The following is a 27,796-nucleotide window of genomic DNA, read 5'->3' as shown; positions in this document are numbered from 1 at the left end:
CATGCATACAGGACATGAACCCATACTTTGCTAATACACATTTGTACATGTATTTTCATCTTGAGTAGCAGCAGTGGTAGGCACTGCCCCCAACGTTCAAGGATGGAAAGGAGAAGACATCCGAATGCCATGTGACATCCAGGAAGATCCTCTCGCAGTGTTCTGGCTCAAGGAGGGAATCCCAGGTCAGCAGCAGAGGACGGCCAAGGCTACATTCGCTGATGGAGAATTTCCGAGCAGTGAGGAACGGTTTGATATCGACAAGAATTTCAGCCTCGTCATCACCGACTTGGAGGTGGCAGATGAGGGTCGTTACTATTGTCAGGTGCTGCTGAAGAATGCCCAAAGTTTTGAAAATACCACGATCATCACAATTAGTTGTAAGTCAGAATTTCTTTTTCGCCATTTCATATATTAATGGGGGACGATCCTTATAGACTGGGAAAGATGAAAGTACACTCAAATAATTTATAGTTTAACTAAAGAAAAAAATAGTTCGTACACACTCATGCTAAACGAATCCAAAAACTATAAAATAATGCCTTGTCAATATTATTTAAATCATCTGTCATGAACGAAATCACAGGTAACTTGTGATACAAGCAGTACAGCCAATTTCTATTGTAGCCGTATTGTTGGATAACTGAGACTTTGATAGTACTGGGCAGTTTCAACATTTGACACGGCATTCACGGAAATCACGGCCTGTTACGTGTGCCCATGCCGTCGTGTGTTCATTCCTTTCCATCGTGTTGTCACACATCCGTCGCGTTTTGCCCACATTACCAGAAACCTGACTTTCGTCGGTGGGCGCTGGGAACATGGTGTACACGCATTAATAGTCAGTTATAATGTTGTAATAAAGATATGCTCGATTTTTTCCCCTCAAGCAGCGATTTGTAGAAAGGCGTTTAAAGGCAGCAACAATATTTGGAAGGAACATACGGAGGCACTTTCAGCATGTTTTTTTTTTAATTTTTTTACATGGTTTCATTCAGATTTAATTATATTAATTTCTTTATATTCAGAAGTTTCCATGGAAATTACCAATATTGGAGAATTCCAGTGGACTCCAAATAAGCAGAATTCATACAAATTTCCATTGCTAACTTAAAGTCCTTAATTTGAGTCACTTAATATTGATATTTTAGTTGGAAACATGTAATTAAAAAGGTAATGCGTTATTCTTCTAAATTATAAATATTAGTAATAATCAGAATTAGTTAATTTGGTTACTCTTCTATTTCTGCTATAATCATATCTTACTCTTTATCCCTTTATTGATTTTTTTTTTATAGAAGGGTGATTTCATATTACATCACATTATATATCAGTAATTTCATAACGTTCAATATTAAAAATAAAAAAAATAAAAAAGTTCTTTTTTCTATTCATGACATTCACTTCACATTTTTCTATAAAATGAGCATTCTTAGGTTCTAGTTTCATTTGCAATTATTCAAATTACGTAGAATAAAATACAAATAAAGGTTTGGTTTTCCATGAAAAAACAAATCGAAACTCTAAAATCGTTTTAGATATTTGGTAATGCTCAGTGAAATCTGGATTAGAATACAAAATATTATGTCAATTCAAAATAATTTTTGTATTTCTCTAGCGATGGCAACCGGACATACAATCGAGGAATGCGCTGATAAGAGTCAATCTCGTCAAAGCCGATGCATATACCAGTATCTCTCCAACATCCCTTCGTTTAATCTTACGTGTGTCGTGAGTGGATTCAAACCCAACGTTTCCATGGTGTGGACCGAGGAGTCGGGAGAGAGACTGAATTCCGTGGTTTCACAACAGAACACACTTTCTGATGGCACATACGAGAGGTTTGAGACGATCACTGTTTCAGCTAAACATGGGACAGAGCAAACCTTCACCTGCGTGGCTATCGGTGACTCGCTGAATGGAACGTCGACCCGAGAAATCATCGTTCTGCCTCCAACAGGTTTCGTGAAATGTTGTCAATTCTATATATGTTTCTGAATAGTTACTGTAATTTATATTTCAAACCAATGTTCTGATTGAGATTTGTCACGGAGAAGTACAATTCGTTTATTCATATTTTGAGCAAAGTAACCCCCCCACACACACACCACACAAAGATGTCCATTTTGCTAGTCTCCAATTTACTGGTAAAAAAAAAAAAAACAACAAAAGAAATGTTAACCTATTTCAATGAATTGAAAAAAAAGTAGAAAAAAAAAAAAGCTTACGACAATAGCGTGTCACAAGTCGACACAAACGACCAGTTATACAGCCAACGAATCATGCAGTTCGTGATATCGACACTTCTAGGCAAGTAAGGTCAATGAAATTATGCATTGAAAATGGCCCACCAGTCCAGCACTCGCTTCGCTTAATACATGCAGTGTCTGTCTCATGTTTGTTTTTGGTTTTGTTTTTGTTTGGCACTTTGCCGGCCAGACTTGTAGGTCTTGCTTGCATAGTGTCGGACTCATGGACCCCTCTTTTTTTTTTATCTTTGCCTGACGAGCTGACAGGCCGTATGACTCGTGAACCGTATACGACTTATGAACCGTTTTTTTTTTATTTTTTTATGTCGAGTTAGTTGGCCATATGGCTCGTGGGTGTCGATCTTGTAGGATGACTCAATCAATACACAGATATTAACGTTTATTTATATTCATATGTAAAGTATGTCTGGTAATATTAAAGTGAAAACTGTTTCATTTGTGACTTTATCAAATTTCAGGGAAACGTAATAATTTGGGTCCCATCATCGGACTCACCATTGGTGTGCCTGTTGCCATAGTCATCCTATCTCTCCTTGTTGGAAAGTATCTTCAAAACAAACATCCGGAATACCTACCGCGAAAAGGTATCTGTTTATTTTCTGTAAGGTTTTATATTTTTAGCAATTTGTGAGTGTGTGTGTGCGTTTGTGTTTGTGTGTGTTTCTTTGATTTTATTCTTTGCATTTTTCATCATTCTGGCACAAAAAATAACATTAGTACAGACGACCGTATATCCCGTGTACACAGAACTTGCAAATCTAATACCAAGGATGATTACTCGATGTCAAATAAAAAAAAAAAAATATTCATAAATGAAAAATACATCAAACAGTACGTCATAAGCCTATTCTTGACATGATGGCACGTGGCCTGAGAATGTGGGCATGAAAAGAGGGGAAACGAAAACGGTGTCGAAAATCATGCTAAATTTGAAAACAAAAATTATTTCAAATAAAATATCATTTTATATGAAAACGATCATTGAGAGTGATGTTCTGTTGTTGTTGATGATATATTTCAGGATGTGGCTGGAACCCCTGCTGGCGAAGACCAAACATACCAGAACGATTTCACGAGGAAGAAGAATTAATGTTGGGTAAGAATACTTGTACATACTAGTATGCAGATAACCACAGTCTTATTTGTTAGTACTGCATTATTACATTATGCACAGTGACTTTTTATTTTCAAGATTACATATTTATAGCCTTTTCAACCACATTCGCCATTTCGTTGTACAGTGATACCTTTTTTTTTTTCATTTCAATTCAATTCAATTCATTTAATTTTCATACTTCTCATTTATGAACATTACAACAGAAACCAGACATGTTCTTTTACCTTGTGAACAATGTGCAGAAAACAAACAATATACATGGTGATAACACAGTAATTACATGTAATTATAACTGGTCAAAATCGAAATCGAAATGGGGTTGATCAAAGAGAAGTATGACGGGACCTACATGAAAGCTAGCTTGTTTGGCTGTAAGCCCCGAGTAATCAGTGTTTTGCAAAAGAAACGGAGAACGGATAGAAGATAAGACCAGAATGATGATATAAGGTTGCCAAATTTTATGTGATGAAAAAGAAGAAAAAAAAGAAGAAGAAAAAAAAACCCACTATACTTTGATATGAACCATTACTATGACCGAGCTATCATTATTATAAAGCCTACTTTGGTATATGTACCATAAACTATTGCTGCATTAAAACTGTCACCAGGATATGATCAGTAAGACACAAAAAGTAACATGTACAGCTATTAAGTCATTTAGTGCCTGCCGTCAAGCTCTGCATAGAAAGTTAGAGAGAGGTAGAGGGAAAGAGGAAGAGAGGGAAAAGAAGTAGAATGTGGAATTGCTAATGATGAATTCAGAGAGCCTGATGGCAAGACCCTAAATGGAATCTGCAACGTGTTGACACAATGTTTGATTGGACAATAACATACCACAGTATTACATAAGACATTACGACTATTCAGTGTCTGCAAAATAGGCACTCAATAAAGACTCTTTTAATTTACGTTTAAAAGAATATAAAGACGAGCAGCTTGTTATTTCGGGGGAGAGGTCATTCCAGTTAGTATCTAGGGCCCGTATACATTATTGTTTTTTTTAGCGAAAATTGTTCGAGTACGTGGAAGGTGAAATGCGTCACTTTGGCGGGTAGGTTTTATGTAATACAGTTAGTATACAATGGTATAAGAACGAAATGATGTGATGATTACGTAACACTTTGAAGGATTGAGTGCCTAGTAATGATATCATCTATCTGCAATTGTCGTTTACACTTTTGGATCAACTTATCATATTCTAGGCCCTATTTTTTTTTCTCTCTCTCACTCTATCTCTTTGTCTATCTGTGTAGGCATAATAGGCCTATCTTCTTGTGTGCGGGTATATAATGTACAATCATATGGACAGCAATGATGTTTGTGTCTTTACTTTTTCTATCTTTTGGTTTCTCTTCTAAGAACCATCATCGCTTACTAAGGAACAAGTACAGCAATGCAAGGAAGACCTGAAGGCGTATTACCGTGTGTCACGACGCAAGGTCACGGTGGATCCACTCAACTTTATGGAGCGTGTTGAATTAGATGAAATTTATACGAATATAAGTATCGTACACCGAAATAGCAAGTGTAAGACACCAATAACATATGACGATCTTCTAACCAACGATGAAAATGGAAATCTTTCAAAGCGGCTTCTGATACAAGGTGAGGGAGGTGTTGGGAAAACAACACTTTGCGCTAAGATTGCCTGGGACTGGTGCCAGGGACGGATTCTTCAGGATCTGGACATGGTGCTCCTAATACCTCTTCGAGATGTCACTTACCAAACAAGTATTGGTGGTATTGTAAAAACATATCTCTCTGATTCAAATACAGCAAAAATAAACCAAATACATGATTACATTTCAAGAAATCAAACTAGAGTCCTCATTATATTTGATGGGCTCGATGAGTTTAACGGGAAATTAAATGAAATTAACAGCCGTGAGGTCATTCGCATTTTGGGAATAGAGCAAAATAAGTCATGCAAAGTAATTGTGACCACACGACCATGGAGAACAGAGGAGTTCATGATGGACAAGACTATTGCTGACGCTTACACTATTCTTAGCGTCGATGGATTTAACGAGGAGAATTTATCAACTTACATTAGGAGATACTTTCGGATTGCGGAGAAAGACAATCTTGCAGAAAGCTTGATCAGTTTTATGAAGGAAAATTATGTCATCCAGTCAAATATGGCTCCATTTCCTATCTACTGTGCGATGCTTTGTCTGATGTGGAAAGACTTCAGTGAAGAGAGGCGAACAGAAATGCAACATTTGCAAACTTTCTCCATGATATTTTTTGAGATGATATCTTTTCTGAAAGAACATTACGCATCAAAGGCCTGTTCAAATTTAGAGAATCAGAACATTGCTGAGCATTTAAATGAAGCTGGAATGGCAATTCAAGAAATAAGCGAGATAGCGCTAAACGGTTTATTGGACAGAAATCTTTCATTTCCTGAAAACAAATTCAGAAATTGTTTGGAAGCCATGAAAACATGCTGCAGAGTGGGAGTTTTGACTACAGAAAGAGATGTCATCACAAGGGAGCGTCGACGCAATTTTAACATTTCATCCTTGGTTTTGACAACTGTTTCTTTTCCCCACAAACTGTTTCAAGAATACGTTGCAGGGGTATATATTGGGTATTTATTCACCAATGATCGCACCAAGTACGACGAGGTAAAAAACAAACTTCTTAGTCGACCTGAGGAGTTCCGCCACGTTCTCTACTTCGCCTCAGCTTCAGGGAAAGAGCTTGGCCTTGATATCATCAAAGGCTTGATAAACTGTGATACCAGTAACTTCTCATTTGATTCCTTCCGTGACAAAGAGGATGATAAACGTGATTTCTGTGTTGACGTTGCGTTTGAATGCCATACTGAGGAGGCCACCAGAGCAGTGGGAGAACGATGGAGTGTATACACACTAGACGATTCACCAGAACACACAGTGTCAGGATTGGTGTTCATGGTGCGAAAGAACCACGTGGTGAGTGACGCAGCTTGAATATTGATTTGAAATATTTCAGAAAATGTTGTGTAGAACAGTAATAAGATTCCGTGCTAATGTGTGAGTCTTTCCCTGAGTGAAATTGAGTGTATAATTTACAACCTCAACAGCTTTATTTAAAGTTGGTTTTAAGACATGACCAGGTCCTATTGATTGGAGAAATCGTTCTAAAATGCAAAATCTTGTATAAGTGTAATATCGACCTAAGTATTGTTAATGTACAATAATTGCCTTCCTCGTATGCTATAGTCAATTTGAATTGGTGTGTGTTTTAAATCTTAAACAGCATGACACTTAATTCATGCACTTGTATCATGTAATTAATCAGAACGTTTCCTTTGGAAAGTTGTATATAGTTGTTTTTTCTTGTGACATTTAGAAAAAAGAAATTAAATAGTTATGATAAGTCAATCAATATGTTCTTTATTGCTCAAATGGCAAAATAAGTGAACTCAACGGCAAAAAAGAACAGTTTTATGGTCCAATAAAATCACATCGATTCGAGACAGTTACAGTTGTTGTCAAAATGCCCTGTGTAACGAAGGGAGACGTCAAACTACGTATCGTGTATAGTACATGAGGCGAAAACCTATTTAGGGCACAAAACATGAGCATGGATGACGTCATATCTATCGTCCCTCTACTCTTGCTCATACTATATCAAAATGAGAATGAATAATTCCCTTCACGAGTGGTGATAAGTGATATTACGAGATGTATCGAACCAACGTGTCTTAAAATAATGATCCCTTTTGTTCGGAGTTTCAAACCTCCAATTAACTGCGTGTACGTTTATCAGCCACATTCTGTGGATAATTACTTCCCTTTACTGCCAATTCATGTTCGTTCTATCAGCAATCTCTTCTCGTGTCACGTGTGAAATGCGAAAGAACTGTGTCACGTGACTTGGCGGAGAGCATGTGTTCGAGCAGTGTATTGCGTAAAGTACGAATATGGGATTTACAATTTCACCCGGACTTCTACAAGATCCTAGGCGATGAGGCTGCGAACTGTCAGGTAAGAGCTTTTCACCACAGTTCAAAAAATAAAGTATGTATAGATTGCAGGTGGAATGTTGATAAAGATATTTCAAGGAGGCAATACATCAATTGGATTATAACAAACTAAACAGTGAAATGGTTTTTCTTTGCGTGTATATTTCAGAGGCAAAAAACAAGTTTTCATTGTTATACTACGTGGAATTATAAAGAGAAATATATATATATATATAAAGAGAAAACACTGTTTCATTGCAGGAAAGGTTCTCAAACAGAGGATCAAAGATAAATCTAAAATTACATTCAAAGGTATGTACATTATCGTGTGTGTTTTAAACTACCGCTTGTGACCATCATCACTGTAAAATTAAGATTTAAGAGGGAAGATCGTTATCAAAGTTTTTATGCAGTCGTCACGGAGAACATAATGTGATCTAAATCTAACGCAAGTTTGAGTGAAACCAATGTCAACTTGTACTTGATGCATTTCAGCATGATCTCTCATTTGAGATGATAATCTTAGATATCTATTGTCCAGTCATAACTCATCGGTAAAGTAGTTCTGATTATGAAAACTAAACTTGGAAATTTGTCAATTCTGACAAATTAGGTGATCCGATATATCCGGAAATAAATGTTTTGAGCTCCGAACCCGATTACATATTCGGAAATCAATGATTTGAGTCCTGATCCCATTAGGCAATACGCATGACCATATCTATGGAACGCCATTAAGGAAACAATACAAAATTCATTTCACTCCAGCCAATATTCATTTCACTTTTAACAAATACATTTCACTCACAAACATTGATTTTACTTTTTCACTTTTCACAATAATACATTTCACTTTTAAATCAAAATTCATTTCACTTTTCAGAAAAATACATTTCACTTTTGCATTAAACTTCATCTCACTTTTCACAAAAATACATTTCACTTTTGAATTAAAATTCATTTCACTTTTCACAAAAATACATTTCACTTTTAAATTAAAATTCATTTCACTTTTCACAAAAATACATTTCACTTTTGAATTAAACTTCATCTCACTTTTCACAAAAATACATTTCACTTTTGAATTAAAATTCATTTCACTTTTCACAAAAATACATTTCACTTTTACATAAAGATTCATTTCACTTTTCACAAAAATACATTTCACTTTTACATAAAGAGTCATTTCACTTTTCACAAAAATACATTTCACTTTTAAATACAAATTCATTTCACTCTTCACAAAAATACATTTCACTTTGGCGTACCATATCACTCAGACGAAACCATTTCACTGCGCTAAAACCATTTCACTCTGATAAAACCATTTCACTCTGATACAAAAAAATACGTTCCTCTTTTTTCCCGGCCAAAAGGTGGCGCCAGTCTGAGAGGAGTCACAGTGCCATGGCACTTTGTTAGCACTGAGCTGAGGTGAGTAGCCGGCCAGCTGGCCGGCTGGCTATGCATGCAGTACCTAGATTTACTGAGTAGCCAGTCAGTCGGCAAGCCCGAAAAAACCCGTCTAGAATATCCAAGTCCTCGCACGCGAGTTGACCCCGCAAGTCATAGAGAGCGCGATTGGAGAATCGTTTTGAAATGCTCATATCTTGGTCACTGAATTACGTTTTCACATGATTTTTCTTTTATTTGATAGGTAAAGGTTAAAACTTGGATGCTATCTTGTTGATTTTCACAAGAATGACATGAAAGATTATCAACTTCGTGGCTAACTAATTGCAGATGTTCCGGAAATAATGGATACAGATATTCTTCTAAAATTCTCCTAAAAGTCTTCTTTTTCATCGTGGGGCACCAATAAAAGTTATATCATGTAAAAGGAAATTTATTCAGCTTTAAGATGATACCTAAAAGTGTAATGTGATGATTTGTAGATGGGTCAGCAGCCAGCTGATATCATAGGGATGTCATTCCTTTTTTTCTCGGCACGAAATCGCGAAGTACTGTACTGTCCCACATATAGAAATTGACGTGTGCCCTCGATGCCTTTGTACGTGTGTGTTACTGTATGAGCGACCCCAGCGTAAATACACGTGGTCAGTTTCGAGCGTCTAGCTGTGATTATACTGTACTTGTGTCTGTCATTAGACATTACGTACTAATAGTCTACAGCCTCTTGCTGGGCCTCCCTCTCTCTCTCTCTCTCTCTCTCTCCCTCTCTTTTTTTTTGATTATATGTCTTGTTCTTGTTATTCATAATACAATGTATGTTTGTTTTGTTTGCTTTTGTCCACCCTTCTGATTTCGTCAACAGGAAGTGTCTGATTCTCAGTTTAATTCTGCCATCAATCATTCACATCACTCTCTCTCAATTCAAAGCATCCTAAGCATCCACTCAAATACATTATAACCACTACTTATACTGTTCACTCCGCTAAAGTGAACACAGTTACATTATATCGAAATTCCGCTTACATTATCCATTTTTTTTTACATGCTTGGTTATAACAACATTTTGATATAACAAAAGAAAGCTGTTGATCCCAAGGACTTCACTACATTACTTCACTCTATTACTATAGGCCTACCTAACTAGGCAGAGAAATTTACATACATTATTGCACGTGCCATTCTCATCAATTAATAAAATACCTTTTTTTCATTAATAACAACAGAGAAAGGAGCACAATCCACAAGTTTTTTTTCTTTATAAATGTATATACATCTCCATATATATTTATTACATGTAAGTGTTGAAAGAACTACATTGCAGTTAAGTTTCAAGGTATCCACCAATCTTCATGACAATGTATCACACACATAACAAAAAAAATAATAATACCTAAAGTAAGAGCTGCATAAGCAGTCTACAGTTTTATCTACTTTTTAGCAGTATAGTCAAATGCAGTTTTAGATCATTTTATTTTTTTTTATTTATAACTCTCATTTATTTATTCATCCATTTATTAATTATTTTTAATTTATTTTTTGGTGGTGGTATTGGACTCAGTCTCCAGCCAAGTGGCATGTAAGAGACCTGCAAAAGGTACAACTGTCAGCGGTCTTGTGAGTACATGTAGGGACGCGAGTAGGATCAGTCTGTCTTGACTACAACAGTGATGTACAGTGAACATTTCAAAAAAAAAAAAATCTTCTGGTGAAGCTCAGTAATAAGACAAGAGCAAATGAGTGTACCAGGTATTTTGAACAATTGCAGAGCTACATTGTATGGAGCAGATCTGTACAAATAAAATTCTGGCAAATTTTGACACTGGCAATAAACAAACTATACTGATACCGATGTTGAACAAACATGAAACAGTTGTGAATATGGCTTGAATGTTATGTAAGTGAATAAAATCAAGCAAGAATACCACAAATGTTTTGAGGCAATACTCTGTAAATTACATGCCATCTACACTTTTGGCAAGGTTTCACTCAAATGATACATGTACAGAGATAACTTCATTAATAGTTCAAACTGCATGAATGTTTGAGGGTGTACAAATGCCCTTGAGTACTCTGAAGGCAGGTACACATACGTGTATCTACTATAGTGTTCACATCGCCAAGGTTTCACACACATGAATAGAGGGTGACAGTAAACTGGCAGCTGCACGAGCAATTTGAAGGTGTACATGTATACATATGAAGTGTACTTACTGGAAACAAAATGAAACATGTACAAAATATATAAACTTCATCGACAGTCCAAACAGCAGAGAATGTTTTGAAGGTGTACATATGCCCTTAAATACTTTGAAGGCAAGTACAATGTATCTATTGGTCACACTGCCAATGTTTCAAACACATGAACTGGCAGCTGCATCAACAATTCAGAAGTGTACATACTACATATGAAGCAGGGGCGGATCCAGGAATTCCGTAAAGAGGGGACGCGTATACAAAATTAAAGGGGGGCGCATGCACCCCTCCCCCCATTTTTTCTTTTAATTTCTTTTGTTTAAACAAAAAATAAAGGGGGGGGGGCGTGCGCCAGTTGCGGTCCTAACTGGATTCGCCAATGAAGTACACTTACTGGAAACTAAACAGATAAAAAATTTAAAGTAACTTTAAAACATCAATATTACTGGAAATCGAAGCAGACAGATTAGATTTGGCCTTATATAGCATCTTGCAAAACATCTATGTGAAGAAATCTTTCATTCCCAACTTTAGCATTGACTGTATATAATCTTATCTGAAATGTCAAAAGGCAAACTAATCATCCCAACATCTCTGTCAACTGAATACACATGTATCAGTACATGTACACAAGCAGTATCATACACATTTAAAATATCTGTGTGTCACTCTCTTCATGGTTATGACTGAGTGAATGATACAAATGTGTATTCGAACCCCTTACCAGTAACAACACTCGACAACCCTGGGGTAGACTACAGGCCAACATGAAATCCCCCAGGTGTTATAAAAATCTGCTCATCTTACCTTTCACAAGGTCCACAATTTTTCTTTATAGGTATCTAATAAGAGCATGCCCGTTCAATGCGAACATGTTCAAAATTTTGGTTGATTTGGGGGAAGTACTAATGTAATGTGTCATCTATCTAACTGTTGTGTCAAAATCTTCATCTTCCTTATCCCTTCTTGACCGTTCAATTCCTTTTGGTGACATACCTTGTGTATCTTCCTGATCGAACAGAATTCTTACATCTTTGAAACCTCTTCGAAAATGGGTCACAACCAAAATATTAGCAATAAAACATGCATACATGTACTAACTAAACCTCTTTTAGTGCTTCAGTGATGATGTGCAAATTAAATTCATACATTCAGCAACAAGACATGCCCCTGTCGAGTAATGGCTGTACGTCCAGATACTACTTCATACTGTACAATGTACTTGCTTCCATAACATTCATCAAGAATATCATGAAGGATAATATTTAGTTTAATCAGGGCTCATAATTCTGCCATCTGTACAAACTCCAAAGTAATTTAAATGCACATAATTTAACATATACTATCTTGCATAGTTCCACACATTGATGTATCTGTAATGGTCGAACTTCACATTTACTACAACAACCGTGCTTTTCAAAGAATATACATGTACATCCTCTTTACTAAAAATGTTACCGTAAAGATGAATGAAGTTGATATACAGTAACATACTGTAATATGTTACAATTGTATATCAACTTCATTCTTCCTATTGTATCATATCACATATTTAGCACCTTTCTGAGGTAGGTTATCATGATCACATACTGCTCTAGGTTTTTCAATGAAATGAAAAAGTTGACAGGTGTACTAATCAGTTGTTTCTATTCTTGTGAGGAAGTCACTCAGCGCTTGCAAAACAACAGTGCTCTCCTTGATAAAAATCTGTCAGAAATTGAATGGTACGTGTGAATCCAAGAAAACAAAATACACTATAGAACTGACAGTGTAGATCTTCTCGTTTATGTCATGCAGATTTTCCTGGAGGCCACAGAGAAGAGAATCACCTTAAATATGCATGTTCCATCGGTGTGATGTCAGGTACTGGGGATACCTACATATACAATGTGACACAAATAGAGAAAATTAATCATAGATGATATTATAAACTATTATTCACAATAACATGTCCGAAAACATTATGTTGGAGTAAACCCCAATTCAAGCAGAGAGAAACTACAGACATGCCCTGTACTATGGTAAACATATGAAGAGTCTGTTCGCAAAAACCGATAAGTCCATTTTTGAAGATTTTCAAGTACGGTCTCTGTCATAAAGTACAAAATAACACCTTTTAAATGAGATATTGGTCACTACATATAAAAGGGCATTTTTGAAGTTATGGTCAAAAGAAGCAAAAATTTTCTTAGTATTCTCTTTATTTTTCCTGACCTTTAATCGCAAATATCTCCATTTGGCAAATATGGACTTATCGGTTTTTGCGAACAAACTCTTCATATTATTCTGAGAATAATTGCATTCATTCAGACATCCTCGTAAACTTTATTGTTACAAATTGTAGATGCGGAAGACTAATAATACATCTCTATATTTACTGACAACCTGTATACCAACTTGAAAAATTCAAATAGCCTGGTACTGTATTAGTGTTAACATTGCAGCCGGGTCAACTCTTAAACATGTCATGAAAATTATGTTTACATCAAATACTAGAATCGCTCTCGTGCCTTCTTTCTCCATGCGAAAGAAAAATACTACTAATAATAATAATATTGAATCTATAGGCCTACTGTTCTTGTTTGTATTAAGTGATGAGTAGGTGCCTAAATCATATAATAATTAACTACTAAGAGATGAAGACTAAGACCCTGTTTATTATAGACAGCATACACATTGTACACTGTACAATTTTTGTGAATAAGTTGTAAATTCAAATTTACAAATTGCCATCGCCACATACAATTGTAGGCCTACCGCCACCGGCCTACACTGACTCACTGTACACAACACACGATATCACGAAGTTCCAATTGAGCGAATGAACAACGCTAATTTCAATATATGGGACTGACCCTGCACCTCCGCAGAGATCGTTAACAACGGTGCATTTACGGTCCGAAAAAGTCCCCTTCCGCACTAGATGCGATCACGTGACCTTCCGGAGGACTAGAATACATTATTTGGCCTCTAAAAATGCAATCTTCAGGCCTAATTTTTAACAAGTTATGCTTCTAGGGCACCGTCGATCTTGGTATCTGCGTAAAGCACGAAGTATTGCCGACCTGATGAACAAAAAGTCACATCAATCCCCTTTTTAGATGGGTCAGCAGCCAGCTATAAACACGGGAATGCTTTGAAAGAGGAAAAATACTATGTCAACTTCGAGATACTATTTAAACGGCAAAAAAATACTCGTTTTGAACCGGAAAAAAATAGCATGTCGATCACAAGAAGTCAGACATCAAACTTACCCCACAACATCGCTGTTGAAAAGCGTTGTAAAACACACGTTAATTATTCAGCAAGTCAGGCGTAGATTCAATTCTCGATGTAGTATGCATGTAACGGCACGAGCGTGCATATTAGTGAGTGAGGCCGAGGCGAGGACCGTCGACTGCTAGCTCGCCTCGCGTCGCTTCCGCGCCAGCGTAGCGCGCTAAATCTAGGTACATGTACTGCATAGCCAGCCGGCCAGCTGGCCGGCCACTCACCTCAGCTCAGTGCTAAAGCCATGGCACTGTGACTCCTCTCAGACTGGCGCCACCTTTTGGCCGGGAAAAAAGAGGAACGTATTTTTTTTTTTTTATCGGAGTGAAATGGTTTTATCAGAGTGAAATGGTTTTAGCGCAGTGAAATGGTTTCGTCTGAGTGATATGGTACTCCAAAGTGAAATGTATTTTTGTGAAGAGTGAAATGAATTTGTATTTAAAAGTGAAATGTATTTTTGTGAAAAGTGAAATGAATCTTTATGTAAAAGTGAAATGTATTTTTGTGAAAAGTGAAATGAATCTTTATGTAAAAGTGAAATGTATTTTTGTGAAAAGTGAAATGAATTTTAATTCAAAAGTGAAATGTATTTTTGTGAAAAGTGAGATGAAGTTTAATTCAAAAGTGAAATGTATTTTTGTGAAAAGTGAAATGAATTTTAATTTAAAAGTGAAATGTATTATTGTGAAAAGTGAAATGTATTTTTATAAAAAGTAAAATCAATGTTTGTGAGTGAAATGTATTTGTTAAAAGTGAAATGAATATTGGCTGGAGTGAAATGAATTTTGTATTGTTTCCTTAATGGCGTTCCATACATATCGGTTTCATCTGTATTCAGTGGCCTTTGGCCAAACTATGTTTGGATTCTCATTTAGAAGAGGGAGTCGGACCTGCCATCTTTGGTACCGAATTTCGTATACACAAACGAATATACAGAATGAAGTATACCTTTGACAACACTTTGTACACCCAAGATGGCATCTGAGTAAAAAGTTCTTATTTCATGAAATGATTCATGTGACATTAGTTATTCTACATATTTATCTCATGCAGATCCTTTATCTTATCGTTTGAATACTTTGAAGTTTCATGACATCCACATTTTACAAAAAAAAAAAGAAAAGGTATATTCATGTACAAGTATACGCAACAATTCAACTTCCCTCTTTATCTAGCTCAGAATTAGCTCAGAAATCACTTAGACATTACGGTAGCGACGTCTGGAACAACCTTCCTGATCGATTAAAGCAGTGTACTTCACTTTTTTCCTTTAAGGCTCTTCTAAAAAAAAGTATCTGTTATCGAAAAATGTCGCCAGTTACTTGTCTTTAATCAATACATTTTTTCTTCTTTTTTTCTCAAGTCCCAGTCAGCCCTGAAACATATATAATGTTAATGTTTTTCCCATTCCCTTCACTCTAAAAACACAAATGTTGAATTAGCATTTAAAAGGGCCGAGGAGTGACAGCATTTTGTTGGTTTTCCTGCTAGATTCAACATTTAAAATGTTATTTTAAAAGTTGGATGCAACACTTCAAAAAATGCTGTCACTCCTCGGCCCTTTTAAATGTTGACTCAACATTTGCGTTTTTAGAGTGTTCCATTCTTTTCTTTGATAATGACTTTACAGGAGCATTTATTTGTAGAAATAATGATTGTATACCTTTCAGTTAGGCGCATACCTTACGCCCACAATATGCGTATAATAGCAGTCATTCTATACTGCAATAAAAACATTCCTGTGATCATGAAGTGCTGCTGTACCGATCTAACGGACAGTTACACTGTATATATTATGTGGGGGGTGGGGGTTGGGGGATTGAGAAAACTATTCTTATTATTCCCGGTAATTTACAATAATACCGCCATATACGATATGTGAAATAACTATCATCGCCACGTGCTATATCGCGTTCCGTACTTGAAGCGATTATGTACTGAAGCAATTGCTTCATAGTAAACCACTCTCGGCACTGAAATAGACCTTACCATGTCGTAGACACAAGTTTTGAGTCATTGTGGTATCATATTCCGACGGTTTTCACTAATTCACAAAAGATGAAGAGAGAAGGAGCATAATAACAATTTTTTTATCTTCTTTGGATTGTTGTACGAAAAAGCCATGCAATGTCCCTTCACGATTTCAAAGGTATTATGGCATGAAGGGATACCTGGCAAAAAGTTTAATTTACCTGACAATGTGTCTTTAGTCTACGGAATCCTGACGAGTTGCCGAAGACGACCGTGATTTTATTTATAAACCTTTTTTTATCATTATATTTTATTTATTTATTTATTATTACTTTTATTTTTGCTGGAGTACAAGAAGCACTTCGGTGTCAAAGCCAGGGAAAGACGGTTTGACTGCAAATGCACAGTAGTGCTGCTGCCCACCCCAACCCTTTCGTATAAGGTGTATATACAATGAAGAATATCATACACACTAGAAGGGAAGATCGCCAAACACGCATATTCTGCAGGTCGGAAAGTTTGTTCAATATGAGGGGATTTCTCTCCCACCGTTACGTCACCACTGCGGAGAATGATTATCCCATTATTCGATGCAAACCAACTCTCCAACATGTCAAAAGGAAAAGAAAAAAAATTGCACTCGAAGCGCGACGGTAAACTTTGATGATGCAATCATAACAATCTACAGACGCACCAGACAACACCGAAAAAAAAAAAAGGCTGCTGCAGCAATAATAAATTTGGATCAATTAAAAGGCGCACATGGCATCCTTATGTCTTCAACCGTCAACTATAAGCTTGGTATTGGAATCACTTGAACCATGGGTAGGGTCCATGCTTGAACAATGTCTTGTTTTCCACTACAGTGCGTATCAAAAAAAAAAAAAGGTAATCCAACTTTGAAGGGCTTCTATTTTTGTCAGTTATGGAGAGCGCGATGTTGCTCGTGAGGATAGGGAAACTCGTCTTCTTTCCACTTATATCTGATTATACTAACAAACATCATGCATGACTGAGGACGTGAACTTTAAAGACAACAATGACAAATTGCACTTTTTCCAAGTTTGGGTGTTATAAGAGCAATGCACCATACGGGTATGATTGCAGTCATAGAAGTGATCAATGTGAAAAGTAAGGTCACCATTGCGTGGAGGAATGTTATGTAGAGACAAATCGTGCGGATGAAGTGCTCAGCAGAAAAAAAATTAGGAGTATTACCTCATGATTGCTTTATTCCTGGGATGCATTTGCTTCTTCCTTTGGGAGTTTATATCATTTTCTTTTGAAAAACACGATTGATCTACTTATTCTATGCATCAAACTTTTTTTTTTTTTACGTTTTTTTCAACTTTTTTTTTTTTACTTCTTTCTTTTATCAACTCAATCGGGGCGCTGAATAATTGGGTATGCTTTCAATGACGCTAGACAATACATCGGGTAGTTGATTTTTTTATTTTACATTATGGCTACATTTCTTAATGCTGTCATGTAAATGGTCATTTACTGCTACGAACATACCCATCTTCACCTAGAAAACAGATTTGGCAACCAGTAACTCTGTTCTTTACCTTTTTTTGTTTGGAATGTCTTCATACAACATTTTTATTTTACTATTCTTGTGAGTGAGGACGAAGATTTGAACGATCATTTCGTCCCATTGGGACTTGCCCTTGTCATTCCACTAATACGTCATTTTTTCATTTCATTCCGTTTCACTTCATTTATTAAGTTTCCATCATACAACATTTTTATTATATTATTCTTGTGAGTGTGGACGAAGATTTGAACCATCATTTCGTCCCATTGGGACTTGCCCTTGTCAGTCCGCTAAAAGGTCATTTTTCATTTCATTCCATTTCACTTCATTTATTAAGTTTCCATCATACAACATTTTTATTTTACTATTCTTGTGAGTGTGGACGAAGATTTAAACCATCATTTCGTCCCATTGGGACTTGCCCTTGTCAGTCCACTAAAAGGTCATTTTTCATTTCATTCCATTTCACTTCATTTATTAAGTTTCCATCATACAACATTTTATTTTACTATTCTTGTGAGAGTGGACGAAGATTTGAACCATCATTTCGTCCCATTGGGACTTGCCCTTCTCAGTCCACTAAAAGGTCATTTTTCATTTCATTTCATTTTACTTCATTTATTAAGTTTCCATCATACAACATTTTATTTTACTATTCTTGTGAGTGTGGACGAAGATTTAAACCATCATTTCGTCCCATTTGGACTTGCCCTTGTCAGTCCACTAAAAGGTCATTTTTCATTTCATTCCATTTCATTTCATTTATTAAGTTTCCATCATACAACATTTTATTTTACTATTCTTGTGAGTGTGGACGAAGATTTGAACCATCATTTCGTCCCATTGGGACTTGCCCTTGTCAGTCCACTAAAAGGTCATTTTTCATTTCATTTCATTTTACTTCATTTATTAAGTTTCCATCATACAACATTTTATTTTACTATTCTTGTGAGTGTGGACGAAGATTTAAACCATCATTTCGTCCCATTGGGACTTGCCCTTGTCAGTCCACTAAAAGGTCTTTTCTTTTTCATTTCATTCCATTTCACTTCATTTATTAAGTTTCCATCATACAACATTTTATTTTACTATTCTTGTGAGTGTGGACGAAGATTTAAACCATCATTTCGTCCCATAGGGACTTGACCTTGTCAGTCCACTAAAAGGCCATTTTTTCATTTATTTATTTATTTATTCAAGATTTCATGCGTGATCACAAAATAGGAGAGCATACAAAATGTATGCAAGTACATCTCATCAAGACAGATATACGATAAGTATACATTGATAAGAAGCAGTTACAGAAATAGTATACAACTCTAAGAGAGCTACATTATTCAAGGTAACGAACACGCAAAGGAATTGCAACATAAGCTTAAAGCTTGAAAATCGTTGCAACCCCGGTGCACACAATCTATATGCTTGCAAATAGTTTAAATGATGAGTTGGGGCGGGGGGGGGGGGTATTTACAAGAAGAGGAAAATGAGGGGGGAAAGAAGAAATGCATGTGTGGTGCCTATTTGTCCTGTCGGACATTGACAAGAGAGAAAAAAAAAAGGTTTAAAGTGCCAAGTCATTATTTCACTTCATTACATTAAGTTTCCACACAAACCATACAGTGCTGTGTCTACAACATACATCCATGACAAAGTAACACATAAATAAGTATATAAGTATATACAAATAACATTTACATGGCACAAAATCAAATGAAATCCCGAGTACATTACATTCATAACTGATAAATACAATTGTGTGTGGTGGGAACCTTGCTCTTTAAGAATTTTACTCGTTCTGTGATCATGCTGTTCATATGACCATGACAATATTGATCACAACTTGACCCCCCCCCCCAAAAAAAAAAGAAAAAAAGAAGAGCACTGTCATTAAGTATATTGACCATGGAGGGGAATAATGGGCAAGATTGATAATTTCCTTGAGCCAGTGACTCAGTTGACAGGGTCTGTATACTCCTCTCGCTCTATATAGCTTTGTATAAATGAGAGTACCTTTTGCTGCTTTCAATTAAATCATTATCATCGTAACATAATCAGGTCAGGCTACCGTTCCTATAGTCTAGCGGGTGACGTATTTTTAGCCTGAATCACTCCTTGAGGGAAGCATTAAAAAAAATCACCATCACCGAGACATAACACTTTTTGAACTCAAATCCATAGAATAGGCTGATAGCGGGACGAGGTCAGTTTCGTCCAGAATATTGACACTTTTGTCAGAATTGCACCAATCTCAATATGCGATTGTAATAAACTCTACCATTTTGTTGTCTACACGACATAAGATCTATGTGATTGTATGTTGCGGTTCTGAAAGTCTGAACGTGCGTTTTGAATACAAGAAAAAGTTGTAAATAAAATATTACGGTAACAAAACCAATTCTACCCGAAATAGCTTTAGAATAGTCGCTATATTACGTTTCTCAATGTGCGATATCTAGAGTTTCTTCAAAAAACTAATCAGTGTAGTTGGGTTCGAATTTTTAATGTAAATTTTCCGACGAAACAAGTTTCCCAATAATTCAACATTGGGTTCTAATCTCGATGGAATCCCGATAGTGGGGGGCGCAAGGGATTTTTGGTTCAATTTTTTCCAAAAGCACCAAAATTTGGCACACATGTAGCCCAAACCATACTATTTCGATTTTTGATTGGCGCCAAGAAGGGCGCCCTCTGGGGCGGCCATATTGGCAAAATCCAATATGGCCGCCATATAGGTTTAAAGGTCACCTGCATTTGAAAACATAAAAGGGTTACAATCATTTAAAAAGTCAGGTTTAGAGGTTTTCTCGGTCAAGGAATTCGAATCTGAAGTTGTTTTTGTGGTTTGAAGTCAATTTTTCCTCATAAGGTCACCTTAAGGTCATATAGGGGTCAAGCCATTGTATTCATATCAGTTTATTGAAAAAAAATGGCTTGCCCATGGTCAATATTCCAGGAATGCCAGCCTTAGTATAGAATTGCAGTTGTCGACGGCTGAAAAAAAGGCATATTTCTTGTGAAGGGCGCCCTCCAAGGCGGCATATTTGCAAAATCCAATATGGCTGCCACTTACGTTTAAAAGCCAGTTTATAACAATTAAAAACCTCTAAAGTGTTACAATAATTCGAAAAGTCAGCTCTAGCGGTTTTATGGGTCAAGGAATTCGATTCTGAAATTATCTTTATGGTCTGATGTCAACTTTTCCTCCCCTAAAGGTCCCTAAAGGTCATTTGGAGTCAAACCATTATATTCACAATTGGAGATTTAGAAAATGGCTTGCCTATAGTCAACATAGGAGGAATGCCAGCCCTGCTAATAGAATTGCAGTTGTTGAGGGCTGTGAGAGAGGGAGAGATGGGCTTTCTCACGAGTAACATCAATGTGAATTATATGCTTTCGTGTTAAGATTTGAAACACTAATTATACACACATGAATTATAATAAGAACCCCTTTCTGAGAGTAATTAGGTTTAAGGAATCTTACTCAGATCCTTATTTTACAATTAAATTTGAAGACTTGGTAACCCTTCAATTTCATTTTTAATGATTATTTATGGTAATTTTTTTTTTTCTGCATCATTTCAATTATGGCCTGTTATAATATGGCTACACAAGCTTTGAAGTAAGGTTCTGTCCAAAGCTATATGGAATATTTTAGTTCATGCCACAATCATTCCAATAATTATTTTTACATTACAGGCGCTAAGAAGAAATGTCCTCACCGACTGGTCATATTTGCGGAATTCAATACATTTGCATTTGCTTTAATGACAGCCAAAAGAGCTAGTTAGAATTATGGGTAATGCCCTTTCAAAGAGTTTTCAAGATTTGATTATTGGATTACTATTTTCATCTTCATCTGCAAGGAATGCAATAAAAACGTACATATTATGAGAAAGAGATTCCTATTGCTACCTAATATGTCAATACTTTAGCAATAAGGGGAGGGGGCTACTCTCTATATTACCAGCGTTCTCGACGTTGCCACTAAAAAGAAAAGTGTTTTTATTTCTCTGTTGCAGTTCAGGGATCCTCAATCACAATAGATATTCATAATTCAGATTTAAATTCAGACGAATAATAACTATGAAGATCACTCCCAATCTGGATGAAAAAAGAAAAAAAAAAGAATCTGTCGTGTTTAAAGGAGTTTTTAGTACATCAGGTAGGCATCAATTTGCTATTTTCGAACTTGTGTAAGAAAGTTCGACTGCCTCCACAGCTAAATATGCCGTTCAGAGAACATGAAGGTCCTGGTGACGCCATGTACGAAACAAGCATATTTCACAGGTGCCACAGTGACACCATTAACAGGGTACAGATTAGATATGCTGTAGTACAACTTCATGACACCTTCTAGGGTCTATTGAGATTCTATCCAAAGTGCTTGGACGCAAATTGGTATGATATCACCAGACTTTATAAGTTGGTATCTCGTTCGTCTGAAGACTATAGGTTGCAACTTTACTCTCCGCAACATCTCTGCGACGCATCTGGAGACGAGCCCAATCTCCAGGATTTGCCGGAGAATCGAACATTTTCGATTTTTTGCAGAGACTATTTTCGTCTTCCAGCTTATCTCCGAGACGTCTACGAGACGTCTCTGTGAACTCTCCATCACACTGTGGCCATGTCGTGGGGACTAAATTTGTCTGCAACATCTTCGAGATGTCCCCGCATATTGTGGAGGCCGTAATAACGTAATGGCAACGAGATGGAGAAGTCGCTGAGAAAAGACGTCTCTGATAAGACCCTGCGACTGCAAAAACCGTGCCAACATCCCCGTGACTTCCAAGCAGATAAGTTGTCCCTTTGTTTGAAGACGTCTTGGACGTCGCCCTGGAAATCAGTTTAGTTGTGATAGCGAAAATAATTTCTTCGAGACGCTGGCATTGCGACAATGTCTCCTCCCTTCAGATAGGCCCTCAATTCCCTCCCCCACCCCCACTTTAAGTTTGCAGCAATATCAAACTACTGACCATGGCTCATCTGACAACTGCTCTACATTGTGCATTTTCACATTCATTCATTCATTCATTCATTCATTCATTCATTACATTATTTTTTTTTCCCATTTCCATGTTTTCCACCTCCCAATGCATGACTTGAAACAGCTGTGGTGCAGAAGAATGAAATTTGGTACTGAAGCATTGCGGAGAGTGGCTGATAGTACTAGTAATTGCCATGTACCTGTGCCATCTTTCCTCCAACTCCACTCCCTGGAGTCAGGGATCACATCGTGATCCATGCTGTCATGATTCCAGTAGAAACTCACTTGCAGCAGCACTCATCTTCGAAATGTTGATACAGCACCTCTTGAGCAGATAGGTGGTTTCTGATGATCTGCTCCCACGTTATGACGAGATGATGCCTACCCTCGTTGACGCTGGCTGCCCCATAAACCTTGTTGCTCATCAGTCCTTGCTGGACATGAGCACGATTACTAAAGTAGTTAATGTGTCAGTGAGCTCTGGTTTGCTGACCCATACTACTTAGGCATTTTGCATTCCACATCAAAGCAAGTCTGAAGTAATGTCGCACCGTGTCAGTGCCTGATGTTGTGCTCTGGAAGAGAGGTATGCTGTACAGGAAAGACCACGACCCACCCGTAACTATCGTATATTGTTTTCAGAAAATGTTTTCAGAAAACATTATGTCATCCTTTGTAAGGATATCTTTGCGTAGATCGCATCTAAGATGTTGGAAAGCTGAAGGGTCTTGAGATCACAATTCCTGTTGGATATTTCCGTCTCGAATCAGGTGCTCAGGATGAGTTGTCTGTCCAATCTATTCTTGGATATCTGTGCGCTGATAAATGAGGGCAGTTCTTTATTTTTCAATCGTAATTTTCAGGAAGACGCTACGCTCTTCCAATCATAACTTGAGATTTGAGTGGTGCCATCACCATCTCTTGTCAGAGGACTGCACAGTTTTGCTGCACAAAAATGTTAAGATTATTTTCTTCAGGATCAGTATCCCATACAACATCAATAGGTGTTCAGTCTCCCTAGTAATTTGCGCTTTCAGTAAAGAAACGGTTCCGTTTGATAAAAAGAAAATAAAAAAAAGATAGGAAAAAACCTTCAGCTGAATTGTCTTCACCTACTCTGATAAGATACTGCCATTAAAGGACTTTAATAATCGAATCTAGTTAACTGCTCCTTGATACTGGTCTGACCTGGATTGAGGAGCTCCATTCCCTGGGAGCTTCGGCCATTGATTCCTTCTCTGAAGAAGCAGACGCTGTCTTGTCAAGGGAAAGCAGACATACACAAATTTCAGCAGGAGGAGAATCATATCGCTTGCCAGCTGGAAAGTTATGTAATTGACCATGAAAGGTGACGAGGTGGCTAAGTCGGTAGCGTATGGCTTGCGGTCTAAAGACTTGTGTTCCAGCGCGGGTTCGAATCCCACTTATCTCAAGTCTAGCCGAGCAATGGTGTGTGTAGTAGAGGCACAACACGTTGCACCTCATCACTTGGATATAAAAAGTGGAAGTCCCTTGTGTGAAAGAATCACATTCGAAGATGAAAAGATCCCGAATCGGCATTCCGTTATCGGAATACTCAAGGTGCATAAATCGGTAAAGTGGTCCACCCCAAGTACACACAACTGACCAGCTAGTTGTATACGGGCTATCCAGCTATCTCGTCAGAAGGAAAAAAGACAAAATAAGATTAGGCGTGTTATTACCCTCTTTGCCATTGCACCCTGATTCGGCACCTTGGAATAGGATGGCGGCCGTATCTAAGCCTGTATATTATATTTTATATATATATATATACCGGGTGTCCCAAAAAAAAAAGCGGAACGGTGGATTTTCAGTACTTTGCGTTCTAAAAGTGATATATTTTCTGACATTATCAGAAAGAGCATCTTCCGCAGAAGACCATGATACCAAAATCATTAAATTTGGTTCAGTACTTTTTATTCTACGTCAATTTCTGTAAATGCAGTCATTTTCAATTTTTTGCGACTTATGAGATAATGATTTGGGTGCGTTCCATACGGTGAATTGTGTAAGCTCGTTGATCCATGTCAACAAAAGATAACGCTTTCATATTGGGAGCGCATACACACACACACACACACACACACACACACACACTGTTTTTTTCCTGGCCCGTGCCCAATGTGAAAGCTGTATCTTTTGTTGACATGGATCACCGAGCTAACACAATATTCACAGTATGGATCGCGTGTCGCACTCAAATTATTATCTCATGAGTCGAAAAAATCCGGCGAAATTTGACAATGACTGCATTTCCAGAAATTGGTGTAGAATAAAAAGTACTGAACCAAATTTAATGATTTTGGTATCATGGTTTTCTGCGGAAGATGCTCTTTCTAATGATGTCAAAAGATGTATAACTTTTAGACCGCAAGGTACTGAAAATCCACCGTTCCGCTTTTTTTTTTGGGACACCCGGTATATATGTATATTATGATTATATATATATATATATATATATATATATATATATATATATTATATAGTATATATATATTGAAATAAAGAAAGGAAAAACTGACCAGAAACAATTGATAAATAGTGAAAACTTTGAGCAAAGGAAATGAGAAAAGAAAACGAAACCAATGGAAGCCCGTTTTCTATGCTCAAGGATTTCGATTATATATATAATCAAATATCTTAAATATATATATATTTTTTTCATTTATTTGTCATAATCATTATTGATATGTAGGGGGATTGAACCGCTCTTGGCCCTAACTGACCATCGAAGGAGTATGGAAGAGGTGACAAATGGAACAAAATAGGGGTACCAGTGAATTGCAGTTGAATGCTCACAGATACCATTTCGAAAAATGCACAAAATGCCTGATTTGACCCTTATTTGACCTTAAAAGAGACCTTGAGAGGTGAGAGTGACCTTGAATTGCAGATATGATGTTTAGAATCACATTCTCTAACCCCGTAAAATCTTCCACATGGGATTCATAACATTAATCAACCTTTTCAATTTGTAACTGCAGTTGACCTTTAATCCGGATGGCGGCCATATTGGATTTCACCAATATGGCGGCCCCAAGGGTTGTTAGTCTTGGCGCCCATCAAAAATCGAAAGAGTATGGTACAAGGGATCTATGAGCCAAATTTGGTGCTTTTGGAAGAATCTGAACCAAACCGCCCATTTTGAGCCCTTAGGCTCTACATTCTACATTTCTAAATTGTTGCACGTACGTTTTGGGTGCAGGAGTGAACATAGTTGGACCAATTCTCATCACTGTTGTTTTTGGGCAACTGTTAACTTCACAGTTGCACTTTTTTTCCTTTTTCTATTTTCCCCTCATTCTTCCCTCCCTCTCTCTTAATCGCCACTCAGTTAGTGGTGACTTTTGTAATTATGCTTACAATGTCATATTGTTTAGACTATCATTTCTGAGGCCATTGTCCTCGTCAAGCCTTTGCTTGTGGTGGTGGCCTCCTGAATTTCTGTACATCAAAGAGTTGCTGAATCATTAATTTTTCTTTGAACGACAGATACACGGGATCCTATGTTTGCATAAATACATGTGACCGCGCATCACAAACAAAGAGTCGCACACACTGATTTTGTGTGAGGATTGAAGAAAGGTGAAATAGGTCAACCCAGCAGATCTTAACTTTTTCATATTTTCTGAAAGAGCAAGTCTTCTTCTATATTATGCTAAAATGGGGGATCATAAAACGGGCAGGAAAGTGTGTTTTTTAGCAGTTTATTTCAATTTGTTTTTTGTAGAATACTGCAGGAAGATGTGACTTTAGAGTCCCCTTTTTATTTCTTCAAAACCTTATACACTCTCTTCACTTTCAACTCCAATAACTTTTGAAAGGATAATGCTACTGCTTTGAAAGTTGGCATTAATTATGAACAGAATGTGTTGATAAGGCATGCTCAATTTCAATTTAATCTGATGATCCCTTTATTGTTGTTATTCCAGTGGGTTACATCCTGGGTTTTTTTTTGTTTTTTGTCCCATTCATCGCACAGCCAGGACGGCTTGCAAAAGATCAAGCGCTTGAATAGACACTGTACTTCAGAGCCTCTTTTCTCAATTCACATTTTTCCTGAGTGTGTGCTTTCTTTCCAATATTTAGATAGGTTAGGTGAGTCAATTTGATTTGAGTTATACATCATTTCAAAGCTTAAAGTCTGCTTTTTCAGAATCCGCTCTTAACTACAATTTCATTTCTGGCGACTTTATGTTTGTTTTGTGATGCAGGGTCACATATATGCATAAAATAATGCATGTTGTTTTCATTTTACATTGTGGTAGAAAAAAATGTTGGATATCTGAATTAATAATATATTTGTTTTAACAGATTATTATCAAATTATACTGTGATTAATCATTTCGTTCAAATGACACTGTTGACTGACTTTGTATTTCATTTATGCATGAAAAAGAAATTCAGAATTCAAATCAAAACAATCAAAATTGACTGAGTCTGTATACTCTTTTTGCTACGTATAAAGGAGAGCTAGTGCATATTTCTGGAACTGTCAATAGCCTGATGATGTCATTTAGTGTTATCGTAACATATAATCATGTGAACATGGTAAGTATGATGATCAACAATGACCACGTGACTGCCACCATGCACCAAAGTTTAAGAAGTCGGGTTAGTATTCCCATTGCCACGAGCATCCGTTCCTTTAGGATGGAATACATCAGCCTTCTTTATACCCTTACTTGGTCTCTTCGCTTCGTCTTCGATCATTCCTTCCAACCATTTTCACATGATCTCATTATTTCTTCGCCTATCAGTCTTCACAATATTGTAATTTGCTTTCCCCCTCAGCTTGAAGATCTGGACTTATATTTTTCTACCTCTCATAATGATTTACTAAATCAGTCCTCGATGGGAGGAGACCTTGCCCAATGGGTGTGTACTATGCCACGTCTTTCAAAGTTCACTCTGTGGTGCCCCTACTTGCCAAATAGTTTCCTCTCGACAGCTGTCGCATTAGCATCATCGCGTCAGGTAATGTAGTCTTTGACTATAGTTGATATGAGTCATTTAGTGTAGGAAGCATGTATAAATCCTTCTTCGAAAATGGAAAAGAACC

At 36.9% G+C, this 27,796-nt stretch overlaps 2 protein-coding genes across 2 annotated transcripts in view; one reads left to right on the top strand and one right to left on the bottom strand.

Annotated features, from left to right (window-relative positions):
• Positions 1–27,796, bottom strand: part of LOC140227843 (uncharacterized) — a 233,850-nt gene that overhangs the window by 39,304 nt on the left and 166,750 nt on the right. The gene's annotated exons all lie outside the window — the stretch shown is intronic.
• The window catches only part of LOC140227088 (uncharacterized), a 101,153-nt gene that overhangs the window by 1,024 nt on the left and 72,333 nt on the right, over positions 1–27,796 (top strand). Inside the window, exons 2-3 of the mRNA XM_072307518.1 lie at positions 69–380; positions 1,619–1,960. Coding sequence (XP_072163619.1) covers positions 69–380; positions 1,619–1,960 — 654 coding nt within the window. The remainder of the gene's footprint in view (positions 1–68; positions 381–1,618; positions 1,961–27,796) is intronic.

This window comes from Diadema setosum, chromosome 4, assembly GCF_964275005.1.
Source record: "Diadema setosum chromosome 4, eeDiaSeto1, whole genome shotgun sequence".
In the NCBI taxonomy this organism is placed as follows: domain Eukaryota; kingdom Metazoa; phylum Echinodermata; class Echinoidea; order Diadematoida; family Diadematidae; genus Diadema; species Diadema setosum.
This window is presented reverse-complemented; position numbering and strand designations above follow the sequence as displayed.